Below are 20,222 nucleotides of genomic sequence, written 5' to 3' on the forward strand. Positions count from 1 at the left end.
AGATGTGCTTTCAATCAATAAAAAAAGAGAATGGAAAAAAGTATTGCTTTGGAACCATAAAAAAATTCAATATCAAGTTCTAGGAACTAGTCTCTATTACACTGGTGTGGATTTGTGTTTCTATACTGTTTTTTTACGGTGAAATTCATGTGTTTTCATCATCTTATTTGTGCCGTTTCTGTGTATTTTAAATCCATGTAAATTCTGCTACTTTTTTCAGTGTAAACTGCCAGCATGAATTATTAGTCAGTGATGAAAATGTGCTTCATGTTACAACCAGTGAATTAATTTGACAGTGTGCTCACTCAAAACTAATTCCTCATTTTAAGGCTTGAAAAAACTGGTGCTGGAACCAAAAAAAACAACCTCAAAACGTATTTCATAAACCGAACTACTCAACCATCCAGTGCAACTTATTTCATCAAGATGGAGATTTCATTAGTGACATCAGAGCAAAACATCTAGCTCTATCACCAGTTACGCAACTTGATGGAATAAATTAAGCTTCATGTTTGATTTGCAGTGAGAGCGGCCCGGTGTTTGAAATAAGTTCCAAGTAAAGTTCGGTTCCTTGCACCTCCCTCCCCAACTCTTTCCTACAGTCGTGTGCATAGTTCATAACTGAGAATATCTGTGACATGCATAGTTCTTAGGTCAGTGATAAGTCGGATGCATAGTTCAGTTGTGGGACGAAGAAGTGAAATGTGCTCCGTCTTTATCATCACGTCCCGTTCTGAATGTTGAACTAAAGGGAAACACCAGTCACTGCTGAAGAAGAGCATGTGATGTGTGTTCAGCGAAACACTTTCCCTAAAAAGAAAGAAATGTATTCTCTAGCCCAGTGATTCTCAACCTTTTTCATATCAAGGACCCCTGATTTAGTCCACATTACAGCCACAGACCCCCATTTTGATGAGATTTTGTCTCTCTGACCCAAATCTGAGAATATTCTTTTTTTTGTCAGATATGATTTTGTCCAGAATTCCAGGACTATCTGTATTGTAGATAGAGAGATAACAGTGAAACTATGATAAAAATAGTCATTCTTCTACATTCTTGGAGACCCCCTGGAACCCCCTCCAAGGACCCCCGGTGGTCCCCGGACCCCACGTTGAGAACCACTGCTCTAGCCTAGTGTCACTACATCATGTTGGTCCTTGGGAACAGGGAGACAAATATCCAAGTAGTGAAACTCAGTGAAATTCCCCTCTGACCTCAGCAATAGGATTTTATTAGGTGCATAGTTAAAAGTTTGTGGGATGAGTAGGAAAAATACTGTCAACAACAAAAAAAAAAAACACTGTAAACATCACCGTTTCCCCAACAACAACAAAAAAAAAGAAACTTCACAGCTTTAAGACTCTGACAAGTAAAACTTAAAACACCTCATCACATGCAACATGAGCCTATGTTACTCACTAGGAAACTGAACAATCTAGTTTTATACCTTAAAGCTTAAGCACATTATAAAACCTAAACTATCAAGATCGATTTAGCCACGATTTACTGAGAGCCAGCTGTTCAAAATCCTGGATTATTGCTCATATGTGATTAATTTTGTATTTTTGTAGATTCTCACAGCTTGTTGTTCCCTTAAAGTGAACAGCAAAAATGAAAGTGGCATCAATCTTAAAAATGGTTGGATGCTTGACTGACTGATTGTCAAAGCAATTTCTATTAGTTTTACTCTATGGTTAAAGTTGCTCTTTGCTGTTTTGGGAAGGAAAGAAGATGAAGTCAAATATATTCGGTGTTAAATGAATTAAATGTCCAAAAAAAAAGAAACAGATTTTGAATTCGTTAAAGCTTCCCTTCATAGTTTCTTTAACCTTTGATTAGGTGCAGATTGGAGTTTTAGTTCTACAAGCGTTTCTCTGAAGCAGAAATAATCTGATTGGTTGAGTTAAACCTCAGTGGGCGGAGCCAAAGAACCGGAGTTTTTCTGACTAAGTAACATTAGACTGAAACCCAGTGGAAAAAAAACAAGAGGTAAGAGTCATTGCCATTTATATTTTGTCCAGAGCTCCTTCTTTCAGGTTTTTCAGGTTTTCCAGTTAGCTAACTTTCACTCTGGAAAAACTTGTAGTAGTTCTTTGGCTCCGCCCACTAAGGTTTAACTCGACCAATTAGATTAGTTCTGCATCTGAGAAACGTTTGTATAACTGAAAGTCCAATCTGCTGATGGGATTTGAGAGTTTGAACATTTACAAATTGCAGCTGTATGTGTGAGTCATTTTCTTTCCTTCCCAAACTGCACAGCACAGCTTTAGAGCAAAAAGACAAGAGGCGAAACAAAACTGAAACACTGGAGTTCCCACAGAAACGTCCGTCTGTTTGTGAGCGGACAGCAGGAGAAATAAAACCTTCATCCCAGCTGACAGAGCAGGAGAAAAGGCACTAACACTGTGGAGATGGTCCTGTTACTTTATGGCTTTCAGGTCCGAGAGACGATGTTCCTCTACCGACGTCCGCCACGAGATGAGAGAAGTCACTGGGGGAAAAAAATCCTCATTTAATTAAATTTCATAGGAAATGATGTAGCAGCTTATTCCTGAACGAGAACTTTGTATTTTGCACTGATGAGTAACTTTTTACTGCTCACTACAGGGCGATATGGTGTATGTTGTGGAGATTTGTTATGTGTTTTATTGTGCTTTTATTATGTTTTTACAGCAAATTTCCCTTAGGGGACAATAGAGTTTGAGTTGAATTGGATTGAAAAGATGCCCATCTCAGCAAGCGTTTTTTAACCATAGCTTAGATGATCTGTGAACAGCACTTCTCATGTGCTGGTAAAGCAGGAATAATAGTCCAAACGATGGAAACACTCCACCGCACACCGAAAAGCTTCAGATCCTTTTCATATTTTCATCTTTAATGCATCTAAACAGCAACAGCAAAACAGCCTCGAGCGATCGCATTTCATTACCAGGCTTCATGGAGTTTGTTGCTGCCGTTTAGATACATTAAAATATTTTTTAATCTTTTATTCAGACTTTAAAACTAGGGATGCACCGATGCCACTTTTTCAATACCGATACCGAGTATGAAAGTTTAAGTATCGGCCGACGCTGAGTACCGATCCGATCCGTTACTTTTACTGAACAGTGCAGACTTACTTCCTTAGTTTGGGGTCAATGGACAAAATTATTGAGATAAAATCCTTGTTTTTCCCACTGTTTGAGAAATACAGGCTTCTATGTGCCACAAATGCATAAAATCAAGACAGTTTGCTTTTATTTCTTACATGTTACTCATGGCTTTCGGTATCAGATTTTAGTCTTGGGTAAAATCTCCGATACCGATATTCCATTTTAGCCTGGTATCAGCTGCATCCCTATTTAAAACCTTGTTTTCCATATTGCAGAAAAGTAATGATTAAATACTTACCCGGATTTAATCATGAGAGGATTTTCTTTCTGGGGGACTTCTTTTTCTGGAAACATAAGAAAATTAATATGTTTTGTAGAAATTTACAGTAATGTCACCATAAGTAAAAAACATTCCACATGCAAATTTGTTTTGTGGCAAAGTTGCGGTTAAGTTTCGTGGCCAGCTGTTAAAATTAGCAAATTAGCACCATGTTTGACACAAAGAGATACGATGTGAGAAGAAGAAATGTAAGAAGGCCTTTACATTTCAACTTAAATAGCTGTGAGGAAACAAATGGAAATGAAACTTCCTATATTAGATGTTCCTAATGCAAGTAGGGGAATCTATAATGCAGCATGTGTTTGTCTGACTAGCTGTGTGTATGTGTGTGTTTTCTTTATGGGGACGAAATACTCCAGGACAGCACTCCAATTAATTAATTAATATTTATTGCTGCACAGACGTTTCGGGCAAGACGCCATTCTTCAGTGCGCTTTTTAGGCAAACAAACTGAATCGGTCACTCGCAGGTGACTCTTATTAATAATCAGGCTGACGCAGCAGCTTCCAAAAAAAATCACAAATTAGTTATATCATTTTTAGATGTACTAACAACAACACTCAGAGGACATAAGGTCCTCTGAGTGTTATATAATACTTATGGGGACCAAATGTCCTCACAAGGATCAAAAGATGAGGACATTTTTCCGCTCCTCACCTCTTCAGGGGGATAATTTAGGGTGAGGAACTTGAGTGTGTCCACTGTCTTAGGAGCAGCTGGTGGAGTTTGTGTATTTGTGTGTGTGTGTGTTGTACCTTAGCAGCAGCTGGTGGAGTGTGTGTGTCTGGAACAGATTCTACCGGTATCGTCTCTTCCAGCTTCTCCTTTAGTCTGTTCTTCTCTGCAAACGCCAAGCAGCATCACACATGAATATCAGCACATCACGAGGTGAAAACCCAAGAGATCATTAAAGCGTCATCTTGAAACAAGTGTAATAGCTTAGCTTGGAAAAAACTGAAAAGTTAAAATTACACTCAACAGGATCTGGTTCATTTCACCGCCAAACATGTTTGTTTAATTTTACCAGAAAATATGGGCAAAATTCGGAACGCAAGATCTAAAGCAACTTACTTTTTTCCTCTAATGAATGAGAAGCAAAAGTCAAATTAAGCTCAAAAGTAAAATAAAAATCACAAAATTGCTGCAATCCAAAAACAGTCTCTTACTCTTTTTCTTAGCAGGCGTCTCTTGGACTGCAGCAACGACAGCGGGAGTTGAGATTTCGATCTCCGCCTCGCCATCTTGTTCGATCGTCTCCTCGCCTTTACCAGCCTTCCCCTTCCCCTTCTTCTTTTTCTTCTTCTTCCCTTCGCTCGGAGGCGGAGACGGGACGGCCTCAGGAGGCTCGGGGCTCTGGTCGATCACCGCACCGTCTTCATCCCCCTCTCCCACCGCCAATCCCTTCTTCTTCTTCTTCCCTTTCCCTTTCTTCGTCTTGGGAGGCTGGTTTTCTTTCGCGGAGTTCTCTTCTTGTTCGGCGTTTATTTTCGCCTTCTTCTTCTTCTTCTTTGGTGCGTCGTCCTGCTGGACGGGCTCGGGCTCGGGGATGGCTCTCTTGGCCCGTTTGGCTCGAGGCGTCTCCTCCTCCTCCGCTTCCCGGATCTGCTTCTTCCTGGAAAATCAAAAGGCGATGTTTGTCTTTGGTAAAATGTTCTCACTTTTCACAGATCGGCTTCACCTCTGGCTTTCATGTACATTTTGTATATCAGTGTAAATCTTCTATATTTAAATTGATATATTTATGGCCTTCTGTAGACTTGTTAATACTTGTGAATTCATGTCTTCATGTATATTTGCTGTAAATTCACATGTTGTTTCTTCATATTCCCATATCTTTCTCACTGTTATATACTGCATATACATATTTTTAGACTGCTAACAAATATTGTATACTGCATACATGTCAGATTTTTTTGGTATATTTTCATATTGTGTATAGCATATACTTATATTTATTTTCATATCTCACATATTCAGCATTTAATAATGCTGTAATCCGTATTTTTTTCTACTAAACATGTTCACGTGTTGAAATTGTTGGTTTATGTTAATGTTTATATAACCCCCATTTGCTATATTCTATTTTTCTGTTTGTATTCTATTTTTCTTTGCTGTATCCTATTACTATTTGCTGCTGCTGCGACCCAATTTCCCCACGGCCATCATCAAAGTTTCATCTCATCTTCAATAAAATAGGCTACTAATAACTAATAATATAGTAATAACAGCATATATAAAGTATAGTTCTAAACATGAGGAATATCAATGAAATAAGCGACTCCACTGACTTCTTGCTCCCTCTCAGCTCCTTGGTATCTGCTGGAGTCTCCGTCTGGTTTGGAGAAACGCTGCCGCTGCTCTTCCTCTTCTCTCGCTTCAGCATCCTGAATCTCTTCTTGCGGCTCAGTTTCCTCCTCAGTCGGTGTTTCTTCACGGCCGAGGAGAGCTCGCCGCCGCTGGACTCCATGTTGCTGTCTGGAGGAGCCGAGACAGAAACAAACAAACAGGTGATTATCAACGTCAAGAATGAGTTGATATGAAGTTGTCTTGGAGAGAACGAACTTATCAAGAATGCAAAAACAGAGAACGCATCTTTAGGGCTTTCAGGTGACGTAACACACCCTCTGGCGGCCATATTGGAGGTCCCAAGCTCTGGAGCAGCAATAACTGCTCGTCTTTCTAAACTTACAACTTGGTCGTCTCAACAGAACTGAATATTCATGGATAATTTCTGTGTTCTTCACTGGGAACTGATAATTTCACCATTGATACGTCTGATTTAGCGTTTAGATAATGTCAGCTTGTTAACCATAGTATCTGTTCAGCTAACCATCAATGTCTTCTTGTTAACACGTCTGATTTGCACACTAGCTAGAAACAAATCCACCTCATCAGACTGTTCACTTTTACTTATAACATCACTACCAAGATGATCTTTTTCAGGTATCTGTCTTTTTCCAGCTCATTTGTTTTATATTTTGCCGTTATCTGTGAACAGCCTGTAGCTCTAACCCTCCATGACGGCACCAGAGAGGCTGCTAGGAGATTTGAGACGCAACTGAAAAGCCTCTATTGACTACAGCAGTGTTTGGACATGATGTGTCTAGCAGTGAATCGGGGGGTTTCCCATTCGATCTCGCCGGCCAAGTCGCCATCCGCTGCATCCTCAGCTGGCGAGTAAACTTCCGCCGTGTTTATCCATCCGCCATCTGCGTTTGTTTGTTCTGGGTTTGTACTTTGGACTTCAGATACCGCGGCAGACAGGAACACAAGAACGCAGACTGAGAAAGAGTCAGACAGGAGATTTGACTCTCTCTTCTCCCTTTTTCTCCCTCTCATCCCTCTCTACCTTCATACCTCTTACTCCTCCTTCTCTTCCCATCTTCCCCCTCCCTCTTTTGTTCTCCCTTCTGGCTACATCAGCTATATTCAGTTAATGATTTTTTTTTTATTATTTAATATTATACAGGCCATATAATAAAAATCATTAACTTTTCATTACTAAATGGTCAGTCTTGTTACTTTGGACAATGCTAGTGACCTACTATCACTCAACATAGTGTAGCATGGAGCCAGTGATCTACCGGGGACACATGGATTATTTTTTGTTGTCATCGCTTAACGGGTAAGCCGACCAACGAGCAAATTCCTCCCCCCCCCAAAAAAAACCCAACTCAAGTGTATTCCTTTAAATTCACCAATATTACAAGCAGGGTTGGGGTCAATTCATGAATGAACTCATCAATTTAAATTCAACTGAGGAATTGTGATTGGAATTTGGGAAAAAACTTCCAAGAAACAGAATTGGAATTGAATTGGAATTTCAGGAATTTGAATTTAATTGAATGAAATTCTGTGAAATTCCATATTTGTTTTTTCTTACCACATAAACTAAATTATTATTATTATTATTAATTAATGGATTAAACGTAGTGTTATATATTATCAATACTGAATATCATAAAATGCTAAAAGGTTCCGTTCAGGTGGTATTTGATGCAGAACATGTAATTGTAATCCATACATTATGACTGAATGTATTTGATCTGTTGAATTGTCTTTTATTTGATCCATAATGTTTGATTAGGAAATAAGAGTTGAAGAGAAGACGAAAGATTTTTCCCCTCCCTCCATCCATCCCTCCCCCTCTCTCTCTCTACCTGTGGCCTCCAGTTTCTCTTCTGTGTCTTCGTCGCCCTCTGCTGCTCCTCCATCAGACTGCACCTCCTCTTTCCCCTGTCCTCCCTCCTTCTTCTTCTTCGTCTTTTTCTTCTTCTCCTTTGTCGCTGGAGTCACAGGAGGCTCCGGCTCTTTCTCCTCCTCCTCCTCCTCCTCCTCCTCCTCCACCTCCTCTTTCTCCTCCTCTATATCTCGGCCCTTCTTCTTCCTCTTCTTGGTTTTCTTTTCCGAAAGAGTGACAGGAGTCTCCTCTTCTTTCTCCTCCGCTTCATCTCTCTCTCTTTTCCTCTTCTTGGCCTTCTTCTTCTCTGGAGTGACCTGAGGCACCTCCTCCTCCTCTTTCTCCTCCTCCTCTGCCGCCTCCTTCTCTGCCGCCGCCTCCTTCTGCTCCTCCTCCTCTGCCGCCTCCTCCTTCTGTCTCTTCTTGTCTCTCTTCTTCTTCTTGGCACTCCTGGTGGTAAGAGGAGTATCGGAGGGTGTATCTATGTTGGGTGTATCTATCGTGGGTGTATCTACAGTGGGTGTATCTGTAATGGGCGTCTCCACATCCATTTTTCTCTTCTTCTTCTTCTTCCCCTTGGGGGTTTTGGGGGCTTTGCAGGTCTCAGGAGCCTCTCCGGCGTCTTCGACTTCGATGTTGAGGATGATGGAGTCGTCCGGGTCGGGTCCGTCCTCTGCAGCCGCCGCCGTCTCCTCTGCTACAACAGAATAGAATAAAACAGAATAACATAACTCTTTCTTTTCTTTTATTTGACACATTTAAAAACACATAACATGAATCATGATACAGCCTGGCATCACATGTCACATCCTCGAGTGGCTTATTTGCTTTCATAAAAAACTGTGTTTTAGAACAAAAAAGAACAATATTGTTCAATTCACTCTTATTTGTAATCCGCAATAATTAAATAATCATTGAAAGTTATTTGCCTGACAAACAATATAGTTTCAGCACGATTCGAGTGGTGATTTCTGGTTATACATTCATATTTTTGTGGCAAACATTTGCACATCCAGTAGGTTTCAGCACAGGTGTGTAGGATTAGGATGAAGTCAATTAGAAGATGAGTCCTGCATACTGTTCCTGCTCAATCACAGTTTATTACAAAACTAATGTTTACTAAAGTTTCGGTTCAAACAAACCAAAATGTTAGTTTTGTAATAAGCTGTGGTTGAGCAAGAACAGTGTGTGGGACTCCTCTACACATTAATATTTAAATTAACACTTATGAACTGAGTAACCAAATCCACTTCATGAGACACATGGACCCTCAGAACTTTTGACTCAGAAGTCTACATAAATTAAGGATGGTTACATAAGTGTTGCATAAGTGAAGAATGTCACAAAATGTTTTCAGCTGGACAATAAGTCTTGGAGGCTTTTAACTTATTTTTCATATTTTTGTAATTTTTACCAGCCCTAAAAACTGGCTTCTCATAATAATCATGTGATGCTTGCGAAATGTTCTTTTCTCTTGCCTCCTCTCCACAGGGCGGTCAGAGGTCAGATAGAGAGACACGGGGGATTGAACCAGTTTTAAGGGCAGACTCCCTACTCACTAAGCCACCATGCTGCCTAATAAATCACTAGCTAACCCAAAACTCCTGTGTTACCGGTCTCAGTGGCGGGAGGGTCGGCAGCACCCCCCCGGTCCTCTGGGGTTGTTGACGTCACCATCTGGTCCTCAGGTTTCAGCGGGGGGGCGACGTCTCCGCTCTCTGTCCCCTGGAGACAGAATTTATAGACACAGGCTGATTTATTACCATTTTTATGTAAATTCCTTTGTTTATATTCCCAAGCATTACTCACAGCCCGCAAAATCAGTTTGGGTCCAAAAACTTCTTTTGAAAAAGTGAGTTCCCAAAGAAAACATACTTATGTGTTTTATATGTGTATTGTATTTCCTTATGTATTTATTGGCACTATTTTTGTCTTTTAATGTGAAGCACATTGAGCTTGCCTGTGTATGAAATGTGCTATACAAATAAAATTGACATGACTTATTTAGATGAAAGCTACCTGAGATTTCTCCTCCTCCTCTTCTTCCACCTCCTCCTTCTCTTCCTCCTTTGGACTTTCAGAGGCAGAGGCACCTTCAGGCTCTGAGACAAAAACAAAAAGTTATAATTAAACATTATAAATTTGATATCTCTTATTATAGCTGCCACACAAATAACTATTCACCCAACTTGACTTTTTACACATTTAGAGATATACTCTAAATGAGAAAGAAATTTGATTATGCTACAGAATTATTTCAGTGATTGAGTTTTTTGTCTACAAAATAGCCAATCTTCTTTACAAAAGTATTTATCCTCCTCCTCGTTTCATTTGGCCTCACTTAACCAAAATTGCTTTGGCTGGAGTATTGTGCAGAAAAATCCCATACTTACGCATTTAGAAATCTGTGCTACAAGTTCTAAGTTCATGAAATCAAAGTGGATTAATACCTTTTCTGGGACTGAATACAATCTCTGTCACAGTGAAACAGTCAGACGGCGTAGTTCAGACCTCCAGCTGACTTAAAGTTATCAGAAGCTCTGTTTGTATGAAGAAAGTTGGTTTCTTCCAGCATGTGAGTGAGAGCAGGGCAAGTTGTGCGTCAGCAAAATATGTCCTACCGGAAACACTTTGTAGTTTCTGTTCCCCCTTCCTCAAAGGCACTATCAACGGCTCTTTGATGGGAAAACAAACTATAACAAAGTTTATTTGTTCATTTATAGCACTTTAAATAATCTAAGTGTTATTTCTTATCATTATAGGCTATTATATTGTTTCAGTTATTTTCTGTGGTGTCATTTTAGATTGAGTATCCTGATACCTGAGCTGGTATCAGTATCTTAAAACTCAGATTTCAGTCAATAGGTACTGTGAAACTCTGAGTTGTCTCTGCACCAATGTCACAAAAGAATTTCCTGTGCCTTTATTGTACTTGTTGGATAAGGTGATTGTGTTCTGGATGATTGTAGTTCTCAGACTAGTCGCTGCTCCAGTTTGCTAAACAAGCTTTGACAGGCTTCACACACTCTTTAAAGGGGGTTATACAAGCGACTGCCAAACTGGAGAACGCCTCTCCACAGAGCTGCCAGAGCTTCACCGGCCTTGGCAGGGATCCTTCAAACGTCTTTACAGGTTTTGGCACTGAGTCCAACCGCCTCCAGGTAAAATGTTCAACCTCATGCCTTACTTTCTTTTCTGTATCCTTGTTGTTTAGAGAAAAAGTTTTAAAATGTCCAGTGTAAAGGGGGCAATCACCAGAGGACTTGTAACACGCTATTATTATGTTGATAATAGTCAACACTTAAAAGTACTGAATTTCAAATTTTGTTCCCTTTTCCTTGAATGCAGTAACGGCTAATTAAATACAAATATAATTAAATAAAAAAAATCTATAACAAACTCTACAGCAATAATATTTTTTCAGTGAGAGCAGCTCACACATGGAACAGTCTGCCAACACTTATCAGAGACTGTGACACATATCGTTCATTTAAAATTAATTTAAAATCATGGTTAAAAGACAATCAAGTGTGTGACCATACTCTGTAACTTATTCAAATAACCTGAAGCGTGCTTTGTTTTATGTATTGTTGTCCTTGTTTTAAAGTATTTTATGTGTTCTTATGAAGTGTGCTCTGCTATATGTACAGTATTGCTGTTCCTGATTTAATGTATTTTATGTGTCTTTTGTAGCCAAGATAGCTAAACTGGCACATTTACAGAAATGTCTATTAATGTGCACTGTCCCTGTAACTTTAAACTGTATAAATAAATAAATAAAAATATAACAGTAACAATTTTTAAGTTCTAATTGTGTGTGAAAAGACCTTTCTGACTGTCAAGCACTCTCTCATGGATCATTTAATTTTCATATGATTGGATAAGACATAATCATGTGGTTTATATTTATTATTTAATAGCTTTGAAATGTGAAAACACAAACTGTATTGATTTTCCCTCCCTCAGTAGAAGCCTCTGTTTCTTCACAACGCCTTGTGAGTCTCGTCAGTATAGTGTGAAAGAGACAGACAAGATGCCATACATAATATTTAAAGGACGACCTGGTATCGCACGTCGATTGGCTGTTCGTACCTTCGGGGGGCGGGTCTTCGCTCGCCGCTGGCTGGTCATTGGTCTCCTGAGCTGCCACTTCCGAGGTGGTGGGCGGGGCCTGGCTGGGTTTCTGTAGGGGGGAAGGAGGAGTCAACAGGTTAACAACAAGAGTCTCCAGCACCTACCAGGCTGAAGGATCTGTCCTCCAGGAGGTGGATGGGTGACTGGGATACTGTGGCTGCGTTCACACTGCAGCTGAAAGTGTCCCAGTTTGTTTTTTCCCCCTCACATACGACACAGATCTGATGTTTTCTAATCAGTGTTAAAGCTGCAATAAGTCCATTTTTTTTCAGTTCTGATCTGGACCTCATGGATATGTGGTAACACTGAATCATAATCCCAAGCCATGCGACCTACTCTGTATGTAATTCATATTTGACAGTAAGTAAATCCTCCATTATTGACTTGAGACAGTTGTCATGGAAGGGACCAAACACTGGAAGGAAAACCAGACGGCCGACTTAATGGTATTTGGGGAGACGCCTCAGTTCAGTCAAAACTTGAAGGCACATATGGAAACCAAAATGTGTTAGAAACAAAAACCCATGTGACGTCTTTTGTTGTTGTTACTCTGCACATGTATTTTTTTTGACATCACTGTCAGTTCATATTGGCATCAGATGTGGGTTACATCCTAGAATAGATATGAACACAGTCATCCAAAAAAAAAATAGACATGAGAAGCAATTTGGAACTGAGCATGAAGGCCTGCAGTGTGAACGCTACGCTACCTGTATGTACTTTCTTTTGCTTAAAAGTTAATAGAAACATTTACAAATTTCCCAATACGCTGTGCCTTAGACAAAAGTCCCAGCCAGGAGTGCTGAACAAAAATACTGCACCTCTGCTGGACTGTCCTCCTCATTTTCTGAGGAATCTCCTTTACTGGCCTCCTGACTGCAGGGAGGCGTGGCCTCTGTTTGATTGACAGCTGTCTGCTCTGATGCAGAGGTTTCAGCTGTGACCTCAGAAGCCTCCATGGCAGCTTCTGGCTCCTAGGGAAGGAAAGGGGGGGAACTGAAACTAATTAAGGCTGGACGGTATTGGAAACCAAACAATAAAAAAATAGATTCTCTTTTTTTTTTTTGCTCAGTTTTGTGATTATAATAGGAATTAAAATACATGCGGAAAGTGTTACTTAAGTGTTACGTAATTTCTGTTTCGACACAACTTTTTATTAATTCTGCAGCCCTATGACCAATTGAAGACGATGGCAACTTGCACAAAAAGGTTACAAATCTTGTCTAAAAAAATCAGAATACACAGTGGTTGGAATTAGTTTGATGTTTCTGTTCTTTACGTTTTGTTGGAGAGTCAACCAACTTTAACCAAAGATAACATCAGGTAGCTAGTGTTAGCTACTGGGAGACACATTTGATATTTTAGGGATTTAGTTCATATCAGAGCAGCTAGCAGGGCTTCACAGTCTTGGTCAAGGACACTTTGAGAGGACAAGTGGCTTGTTGCTAACGCTATTTAGCAGCTATATCAAACTGTTTTCCTGCCAACAACAGACATAGTGGCGTTTTTTTAAATCACAGAAATTTCACATATCAGAATGCTGTTACACACCATGAGGCAGCAAAGTGAAAAGGCTTGCAGTGCTGCTTGCTGGGAGCTGCAGAGCACAAACAACGCACCTCTGCCAGTCACAATCCTCGACAAAATAAGTTTCAGATGTGCAGAGGGGGGAGCTGAGGGTGGGGATGTTTCAGTTGCTACTCCTGTTTTAGGAGCAGCGGTTGAAATTGATTCCCACCGCTCGTTACTTCACCCCACAGTGGAAGAAGACGACGGAGCGGCAGGCAAACCGGTTATCAGAGCTGTGTGAGGTTTGTTGGAATAAGTGCTGCTCAGTGGATCGAATGCATGCCAAATTTACCAGTGGACACCGACAATTCAGAAAAGGTGTTGAATTTATGCTCAATGGGGAATGTGCGCTTGCCGATAAGCACAGCAACATCCAACTGTCAAGTTTCAGCATGGAGCTTAACATGATATTCTCAAAACGTTGTCTGTTAAATTCCCTGGACAGGTAAGTTTGCGGATGGAGTGAAAATTGTAAACTGCAAAATTTGTATAGTACATTTCATCAGCAAAGTTAACAAAGATATTCACAAACAATCAGCAGTGAGAAACAGAGGATGAACGGAGGTGGTGGGGTAGCCTAATGGTTAGAAAGACCGTCCCATCACTGGAGGGTCTCAGGTTCAATCCCAGTGGCAGCCATGTGTCCTGTCAAAGCGTCCTCGAGCAAGACACTGCTCATCTTCTTGGCGATGGTCTTGTTTGTTGGTGGTACGTCTGAAATTTTTCAAATTGGTGGCGAGTTCACCGAAAGAATTTAAATAACCGCATACTTCAGTCTAAGCCTTGGGTCACTAACCTGCTCCGGCTCGTCGTTGTCCTCTTTTTCCTCCTTGGTGCCCTCATTATCTGAGCTGGAGGCCTCAGCTGGACCAGGGGCCTGGAGTTGGGCCTCGGCCTGATCAGGGGTGGCCTGGCTGGGGTCGACCAGGCTGGAGGCCTCCTGGGCGGGATTCACGGCTGGAGCCTCTTCCTCTGAGTCGGAGGAGTCGGAGCTGGAGCTTTCAGCCTCGTTAGACGCCTCGGCAGGGGCATCGGCAGGAGCTGACTGTAAACATGTAGAAGTCTGCATTTAGTACAGCTAACAAGGCTAACTATTGGTATTTAGGGAATCCACAGGTTTCAGAAAGCCAAATTCAAGACTTCTTAACACCTTTTTACTGCTACCTGGATTTGGATTTAAGACCAATTTAACAACCAGAATAAAGAAACAAAAAGTTGGCAAAAACAGACTATTCCCAACTGAACACAAAAAAAGAACACCAGGAAATTAAATGTTTAGGGACATGATGTCCAATCCAATATGTTTGGCATATTGTATTGCTATTGTATTAATCTATGCATGTGAGCCAAAAAGAAAATAAAACCAACACTAATTGGTCCCATTCTTTTGGTGACACAACACAAGTAAGTAAGTCAGAGTGAGAGAAAGAGAAAGAGAGAGAAAGAGTGTAATGGTAATTTGTGTAAAAACTGCAACTCTTTAGCCATCAGATATAGTCACAGCACACTGAGGGTTTCGGATTTCAAATGGTTGTAGACTGAACCACAAAGAACCATTAACACATCGCCAGAAAGCTACACACACACACACACACACACACACACACACACACACACACACACACAGTTTGGCTCAGGAGATTAAGATTCTGCCAACACCCCTCTGTCACACAAACAGGTTCTGTCCAAACAGCATTAGAGCCGACTATCACTATCCATCGGATCACTGGGCCAGCATAAAAGAATAGAGACAAGACTCGGATACACACACACACACACACACACACACACACACACACATATACACGTCTTCCATACAATGACAACAGAACAGACTAACAGATACAGGGCAGACAGGCAGACATGCAATGTGTAGCGTGTCTGTGTGTGTTTCAGAAGTAGGCTATATAATAACACTGATGGTTCTGTCTATCTACCCACACATTATTACAGTGACTGGGCAACAGTTATGTGTGTGTGTATATGTGTGTGTGTGTGTGTGTGTGTGTGTGTTGGGGGGGATTCTATTACAGCATTCACCCTGAATCAAGCTCAGACTGAGGGGGCAAAACAGCTTGTAGCTCAAAGATTTTACTGCACAGTCTCAAGCTGTACGTGTCAGTCAAGTTTTAGAGGTCACAGCACAGAAACTGCCTCAGTTAAAGTTGCTAATTAATTATTTTAGATCTTAGCTCAAAGCATTTGACACTATTGATCATGCAATTTCACTTGAATGCCTTGAAAATTGGGCTGGCATCACTGATATTGCCCTTAAATGGCGGTAGGGAATGCTTCGTCTTTTTCTGCGGTGTCCCCCAGGGATCAATCCTGGGCCCCTTGCCGTTTTCACTCCTTGGTCATATTATTCACAAACATAACATTTCTTTCCATTGCTACGCAGATGATACCCAAAACTTCATTCTGATAAAAACCGAGTGACTCCGACAGCTTAACCTGCCTTAAGGTTTGCCTCTCAGATATTAAATGAAAACAATTCTGAGATGGTTTTGGTTGGCCCAAGTAATTTCATCACGATGCTTCATGGTTATCTCTGTAATCTGTCCACCCATGTAAAGCCTGCTGCTGGAAATCTGGGCATATTATTTGACTCCAACCTCTCTTTTGATGACCAAGTTAAGAGGGTGGTTCAGTCTTTCTTTCTCCAATTGAAAAATATTTCTAAAAATGAGGCCTTTTTTATCTTTTGCTGACATGAGAGGGTTATCCATGCATCTCTTCTCGTTTAGATTACTGTAACTCTCTCTAATCCGGGCAAAATTTCCTCTACCATCTGCAATTAGTGCAAAATTTAGCCGCTAGACTTTTAACGAAATCCAAGAGTCGGGATCATATTACACCCATTTTAGCCTCGCTGAAATTGATTTAAAGATATTTCTGACATTTTGAGCTTTAATACCTCTTAATACCTCTATCAGAACAATTAGTATATTTTTTTAAATGCCAGAACACAGTGCCAAAATGCATCTTCCCTCCAAGTTTCATCAAAATCAGACCAGTGGTACCTGAGATATCACTTGAGATATTTGACGGACAAAACAGCCTGAACCCCCCACCCCGATTTCATCACAAGGGGGGATGATTATGTATTCCTCCTTCTCTCCTCACCTCTATCTTTGCTTCTGTCTCCTCCTCCTCTTTCTCTTCTTTCTCTTCTTCACTGGCAGAGGAGTCTGAGCTCTCGCTGTCCGAGCCTGCTGCCTTGGTTTTGGTTTCGGCTCCAGGATCCAGGGTTTGGTCAGGGAGGCTCTCGGCATCTTTCCCCAGGGAGGGAAGCTCTGCGCTGGACGACTCGGCTCCGTCCGTCTGGGGCTCCGGAGCTGGAGGGAGAGAATCTGGATAAAGCAAAATAAAGACTTAATGGTTTAGTTGGAAATCACAGTCATCGGTGCCAAGGTTGTTATAGTAAACTAAAACTAAGACGGAAACTAGGTGTTCAGAAACATTGTCATAAACTGAAATAAAATTAAAAACGAGACTTTGTGAAAAAACTTGTCTACTTGTAAAACTAACTAAATAAGAATATACATCAAATGTGTTTAGCTTTCATCTTTTTGTTTATGTGCAGGGTAAAGAGTAAAATTTTGGGCTATTTTTACTGACAGGCAGACACAGATATTTAGAAAAACAGTGAAGACGTACCGACTGGAGGCTTGGCATCCACCTCTTCATCTTCGATCTTGGAGAGCTTGGAGTCCGTGCCCTCTTCTTCGCTGGTGCCAGGGTCTGGCTTGATGCTCTTCTTCTTCAGAGTGGTGGAATCCACTTCTGTTTCCTGCTTGGCATGCTGGGCAAGAGAGCATAGCCTAGGATACACACACAAACGCACATATTTAATTTTTACAGCAGTTGGAAATATATGATACTGTCTGATATTGTGGTGTATTTTTAGAGAAAATTGTGTAGAACCATTTAGAATCAGCAATAAAACTGCCATACTGTGGGAATTCAAATATAGAGTATTTTCCTATAAGCCAAGGTATTTGTTCAAGGCTGTTTAAGACTGGAAAAAAAATATTTTGTCTAAGTGGCTAGGTTCAGTTTAATTTTCATTTATTTTAGTTTAGTTACACAGTGATAAAACATAGAAGTCAGGTGATTTAAAAAAACACACAGTCATTCATTCTTTCATTTATTCCCTCTATCCGCTTAATCCTTTTCCGGGTGGCAGGGGGCTGAAGCCTATCCCAGCATGCATTGGGCAGAAGGCAGGGAAACACCCTGCTCAGGCTGCCAGTCTATCACAGAGCTAACAGACAGACGGATCTGTGTAGGTGAGATAAAAACCCTGATGGGCTTATAAAAATAGTTCCAGCTACAAGGTTCACATTCTGCATTTGGCCTCAGCCTGGTTTAAACCACCAAGCCTCCGCTCACCAACACCAAACAAAGCATGAACATTAATTGATCCGCCATTGCTTCACAGAATCTGTATCTTAATGAGTCCAATGGTCCAAACACTTTCCCCACAGGATCCCCACTCTACGCACTAATCAAAGGATCTGTGATCAAAAGGACAGTTTGGTCTGGTCTCAGCTCTGTGCTCCCCAGGGTGCCAGAGACCTGTCTGACCGCAGGGTGGCCTGATGTGAATGAGCAGGAGAACAAAGGAATATCTCCCGCTCTGTGCAAAACTCTCAAAATACACCACGTAACTGACTTAATTGAGCTTTCTGTCCGGCAGTCAATGGGGAAATGCATCAAGCGGAAACATACACGTGTTTGATGGTTATGTTCAATATCATCTACTAGGAACTAGTCTCTATTACGCTGGTGTGTATTTGTGTTTCTACACTGTTTATTACTGTGAAACTCATGTGTGTTTTCTTATGAAGCATGTCATTTGTGCCATTTTTGTGTATTCTATAAAAATCAATCTACTTTTTCCAGTGTAAACTGACAGAATTAATTATTAGTTAGTGATGTAAATGTGCCACATGTTATAACTGGTGAATTCAGTTGATGATGTGCTCACTCAAAACTAACTAAAAACTGCTGCCCCCAAAAACAAAAAAAAACTCCAAGCTTCCTTCATAAACCAAACCAAAGACTCTTGTTGAGACTTCTTGTTCTGCACAGTGTCATCTCACTTACTTGATCCAGCCGGTGTAGATATCATGTAGGTTGGAGCTCTCTTCTGGTGTCTCCACCTACACACACACACACACACACACACACATGAACATAAACACAGTAAAGCTACTACATGTGGTAGTCTGCAATATAGACCGGTGCATTTAAACTTTCCTCATCATACCTACATTTACCAAATTTGTCTCTAAACTTTAAACTCCAACATTCTGAAACTATTATTTAAACTTTTATCTAAACTTTCAACTCCAAAACTAATATTTTACCAATTTTAACTGATTCCCTCAACATTACATTTGACATTTTTTGGATTTATCTGAAGCTCTTATCCAGAGTGAGTCACACTGAGTGCAACAGTAGCAGAAGCTCAAATTCCTGACAATATTCCTGAGATCCAAGAATAATCACACAGGTAGGAAAAAAAACGACATATGAGGAAATATCAAATTTCCTACGGTTCAAGAATGCTACCGCTTTACTGGCATACGGTCCTGAAAATGAATTCATCCAACCTAGGAAATTGAAAATAATGAGAACATGTGACTTGGGATTTAAAGTTCAGATGGGAAATGATGTTCTTTTCCCTGTGCTCACAACTTTAGAAGAACATGTGCCTCGGTGGAGGAAATATCCCCCTTGGAGAGATAGGTTTGGATTTGGAGAGCATTTGCTGGAGGATATTGAAACGTCTTCAGGACATTTTAAAAGGCCATTTGTGTCCCTTGAAGAATTCCTACAACGCATTCCAGGGTGTTATTTTTAGGTTACAGCCTAAAACCTGGCAAAATAACTTCACTGTGCTGAACAAGCACATGCTTCTCCACGGCTGAAACCCCACAGCTACACATGCAAGAGCAAAACAGTAAGTAGGAAGAACTTGTATAGAGGCTTCATAGGAAATAATAGTTTATAGCTGAAAAGTAAGAGTGAGCATGATGAGCAGCAACTCACCATTTGATCATCTCACCATGCTGAGCAATTTAGAATTTTAATTGAGTTTTGATGAAGATAATAATGTGGAGGGCATGTATGTCAAATAGACCGAAAGCTTGGTTAAATAAAGAAACTGGCACGGATCTAAGTGTGAGGAAGTTTTGTTCCTCCACTTTTTGATTTATTTTGGTCTCCAGCACCTTAGCAAAGATAGTAGTTGAGTGTGCTGTGATGTTTCTACAGGTTAAGATAATAACATATAAACAAAACTTAATAAAATACAAAGGAAGAAATGAGGAAAGACTCACATTGAGCAACATGTGGTGAGTTTTACAGCCTCTCAGTGTGTGGTTACATCATGACCATGTGTACATCCCAGAAGTTACTACTTACATTTACTCAAGTTACTGTAATTGAGTAGCTTTTTTTGTGTACTTGTACTTTGATTATTTTTCAAAGTCACTCATTTTACTTTTACTTAAGTTGTTGTAGCCTATTTCACTACATTTTAAATCACATCCATTATAGAGGACAGATTTTGGGACATAAAAAAAAATACAAATTGTGAAGCCATTTGCAGTGAACAGTCAGTCAGAAAAGAACAGAAGAGTAATCTCGCTTTACTTTGTTTCTGCACTTTATTGTGTCATTTCCAAATTTTCCAATTAAAAGAATCTAGTTTGAACTCTGTCCTAAAGATCACATGTAACAACCCTCTTTTTTCTAAAAAGTAACTCAGTGAATTGTAATACATTTTCATTTAGCTACTATTTACTTTAAGTAGATTTTTACACCAGTACTTTTACTTCTACTTAAGTAAAATATCAGCAAAGTAACAGTACTTCTGCTTTAGTGGGGCATTCTA

At 40.3% G+C, this 20,222-nt stretch overlaps 1 protein-coding gene across 1 annotated transcript; it reads right to left on the bottom strand.

Moving 5' to 3' along the window:
• Positions 1–1,197: 1,197 nt before the first annotated feature.
• LOC139911273 (uncharacterized) lies at positions 1,198–17,005 on the bottom strand. The gene is made up of 13 exons (XM_078287888.1): positions 16,976–17,005; positions 16,442–16,639; positions 14,112–14,360; positions 12,568–12,720; positions 11,705–11,795; positions 9,632–9,714; positions 9,226–9,337; positions 7,593–8,309; positions 5,721–5,907; positions 4,599–5,044; positions 4,188–4,273; positions 3,391–3,436; positions 1,198–2,491 (listed from the first exon to the last, which is right to left on the bottom strand). The coding sequence occupies exons 1-12, from the start codon at positions 17,003–17,005 to the stop codon at positions 3,401–3,403; spliced, it is 2,388 nt and encodes a 795-aa protein (XP_078144014.1). The 3' UTR covers positions 1,198–2,491; positions 3,391–3,400.
• Between the last annotated feature and the right edge of the window lie 3,217 nt (positions 17,006–20,222).

Source organism: Centroberyx gerrardi, chromosome 13 (genome assembly GCF_048128805.1).
Source record: "Centroberyx gerrardi isolate f3 chromosome 13, fCenGer3.hap1.cur.20231027, whole genome shotgun sequence".
NCBI lineage: Eukaryota > Metazoa > Chordata > Actinopteri > Beryciformes > Berycidae > Centroberyx > Centroberyx gerrardi.

Bases quoted from the DNA above. Each gene is read 5' to 3' on its own strand.
- LOC139911273 (XM_078287888.1), bottom strand. From the start codon at position 17,005: ATGAAGAGGTGGATGCCAAGCCTCCAGTCG. The intron at 12,721-14,111 runs GTTAGTGACCCA...TTCCTTCCCTAG, and splicing joins ACAACGACGAGCCGGAGCAG to GAGCCAGAAGCTGCCATGGA. The intron at 4,274-4,598 runs GTAAGAGACTGT...TGGCGTTTGCAG, and splicing joins GACGCCTGCTAAGAAAAAGA to AGAAGAACAGACTAAAGGAG.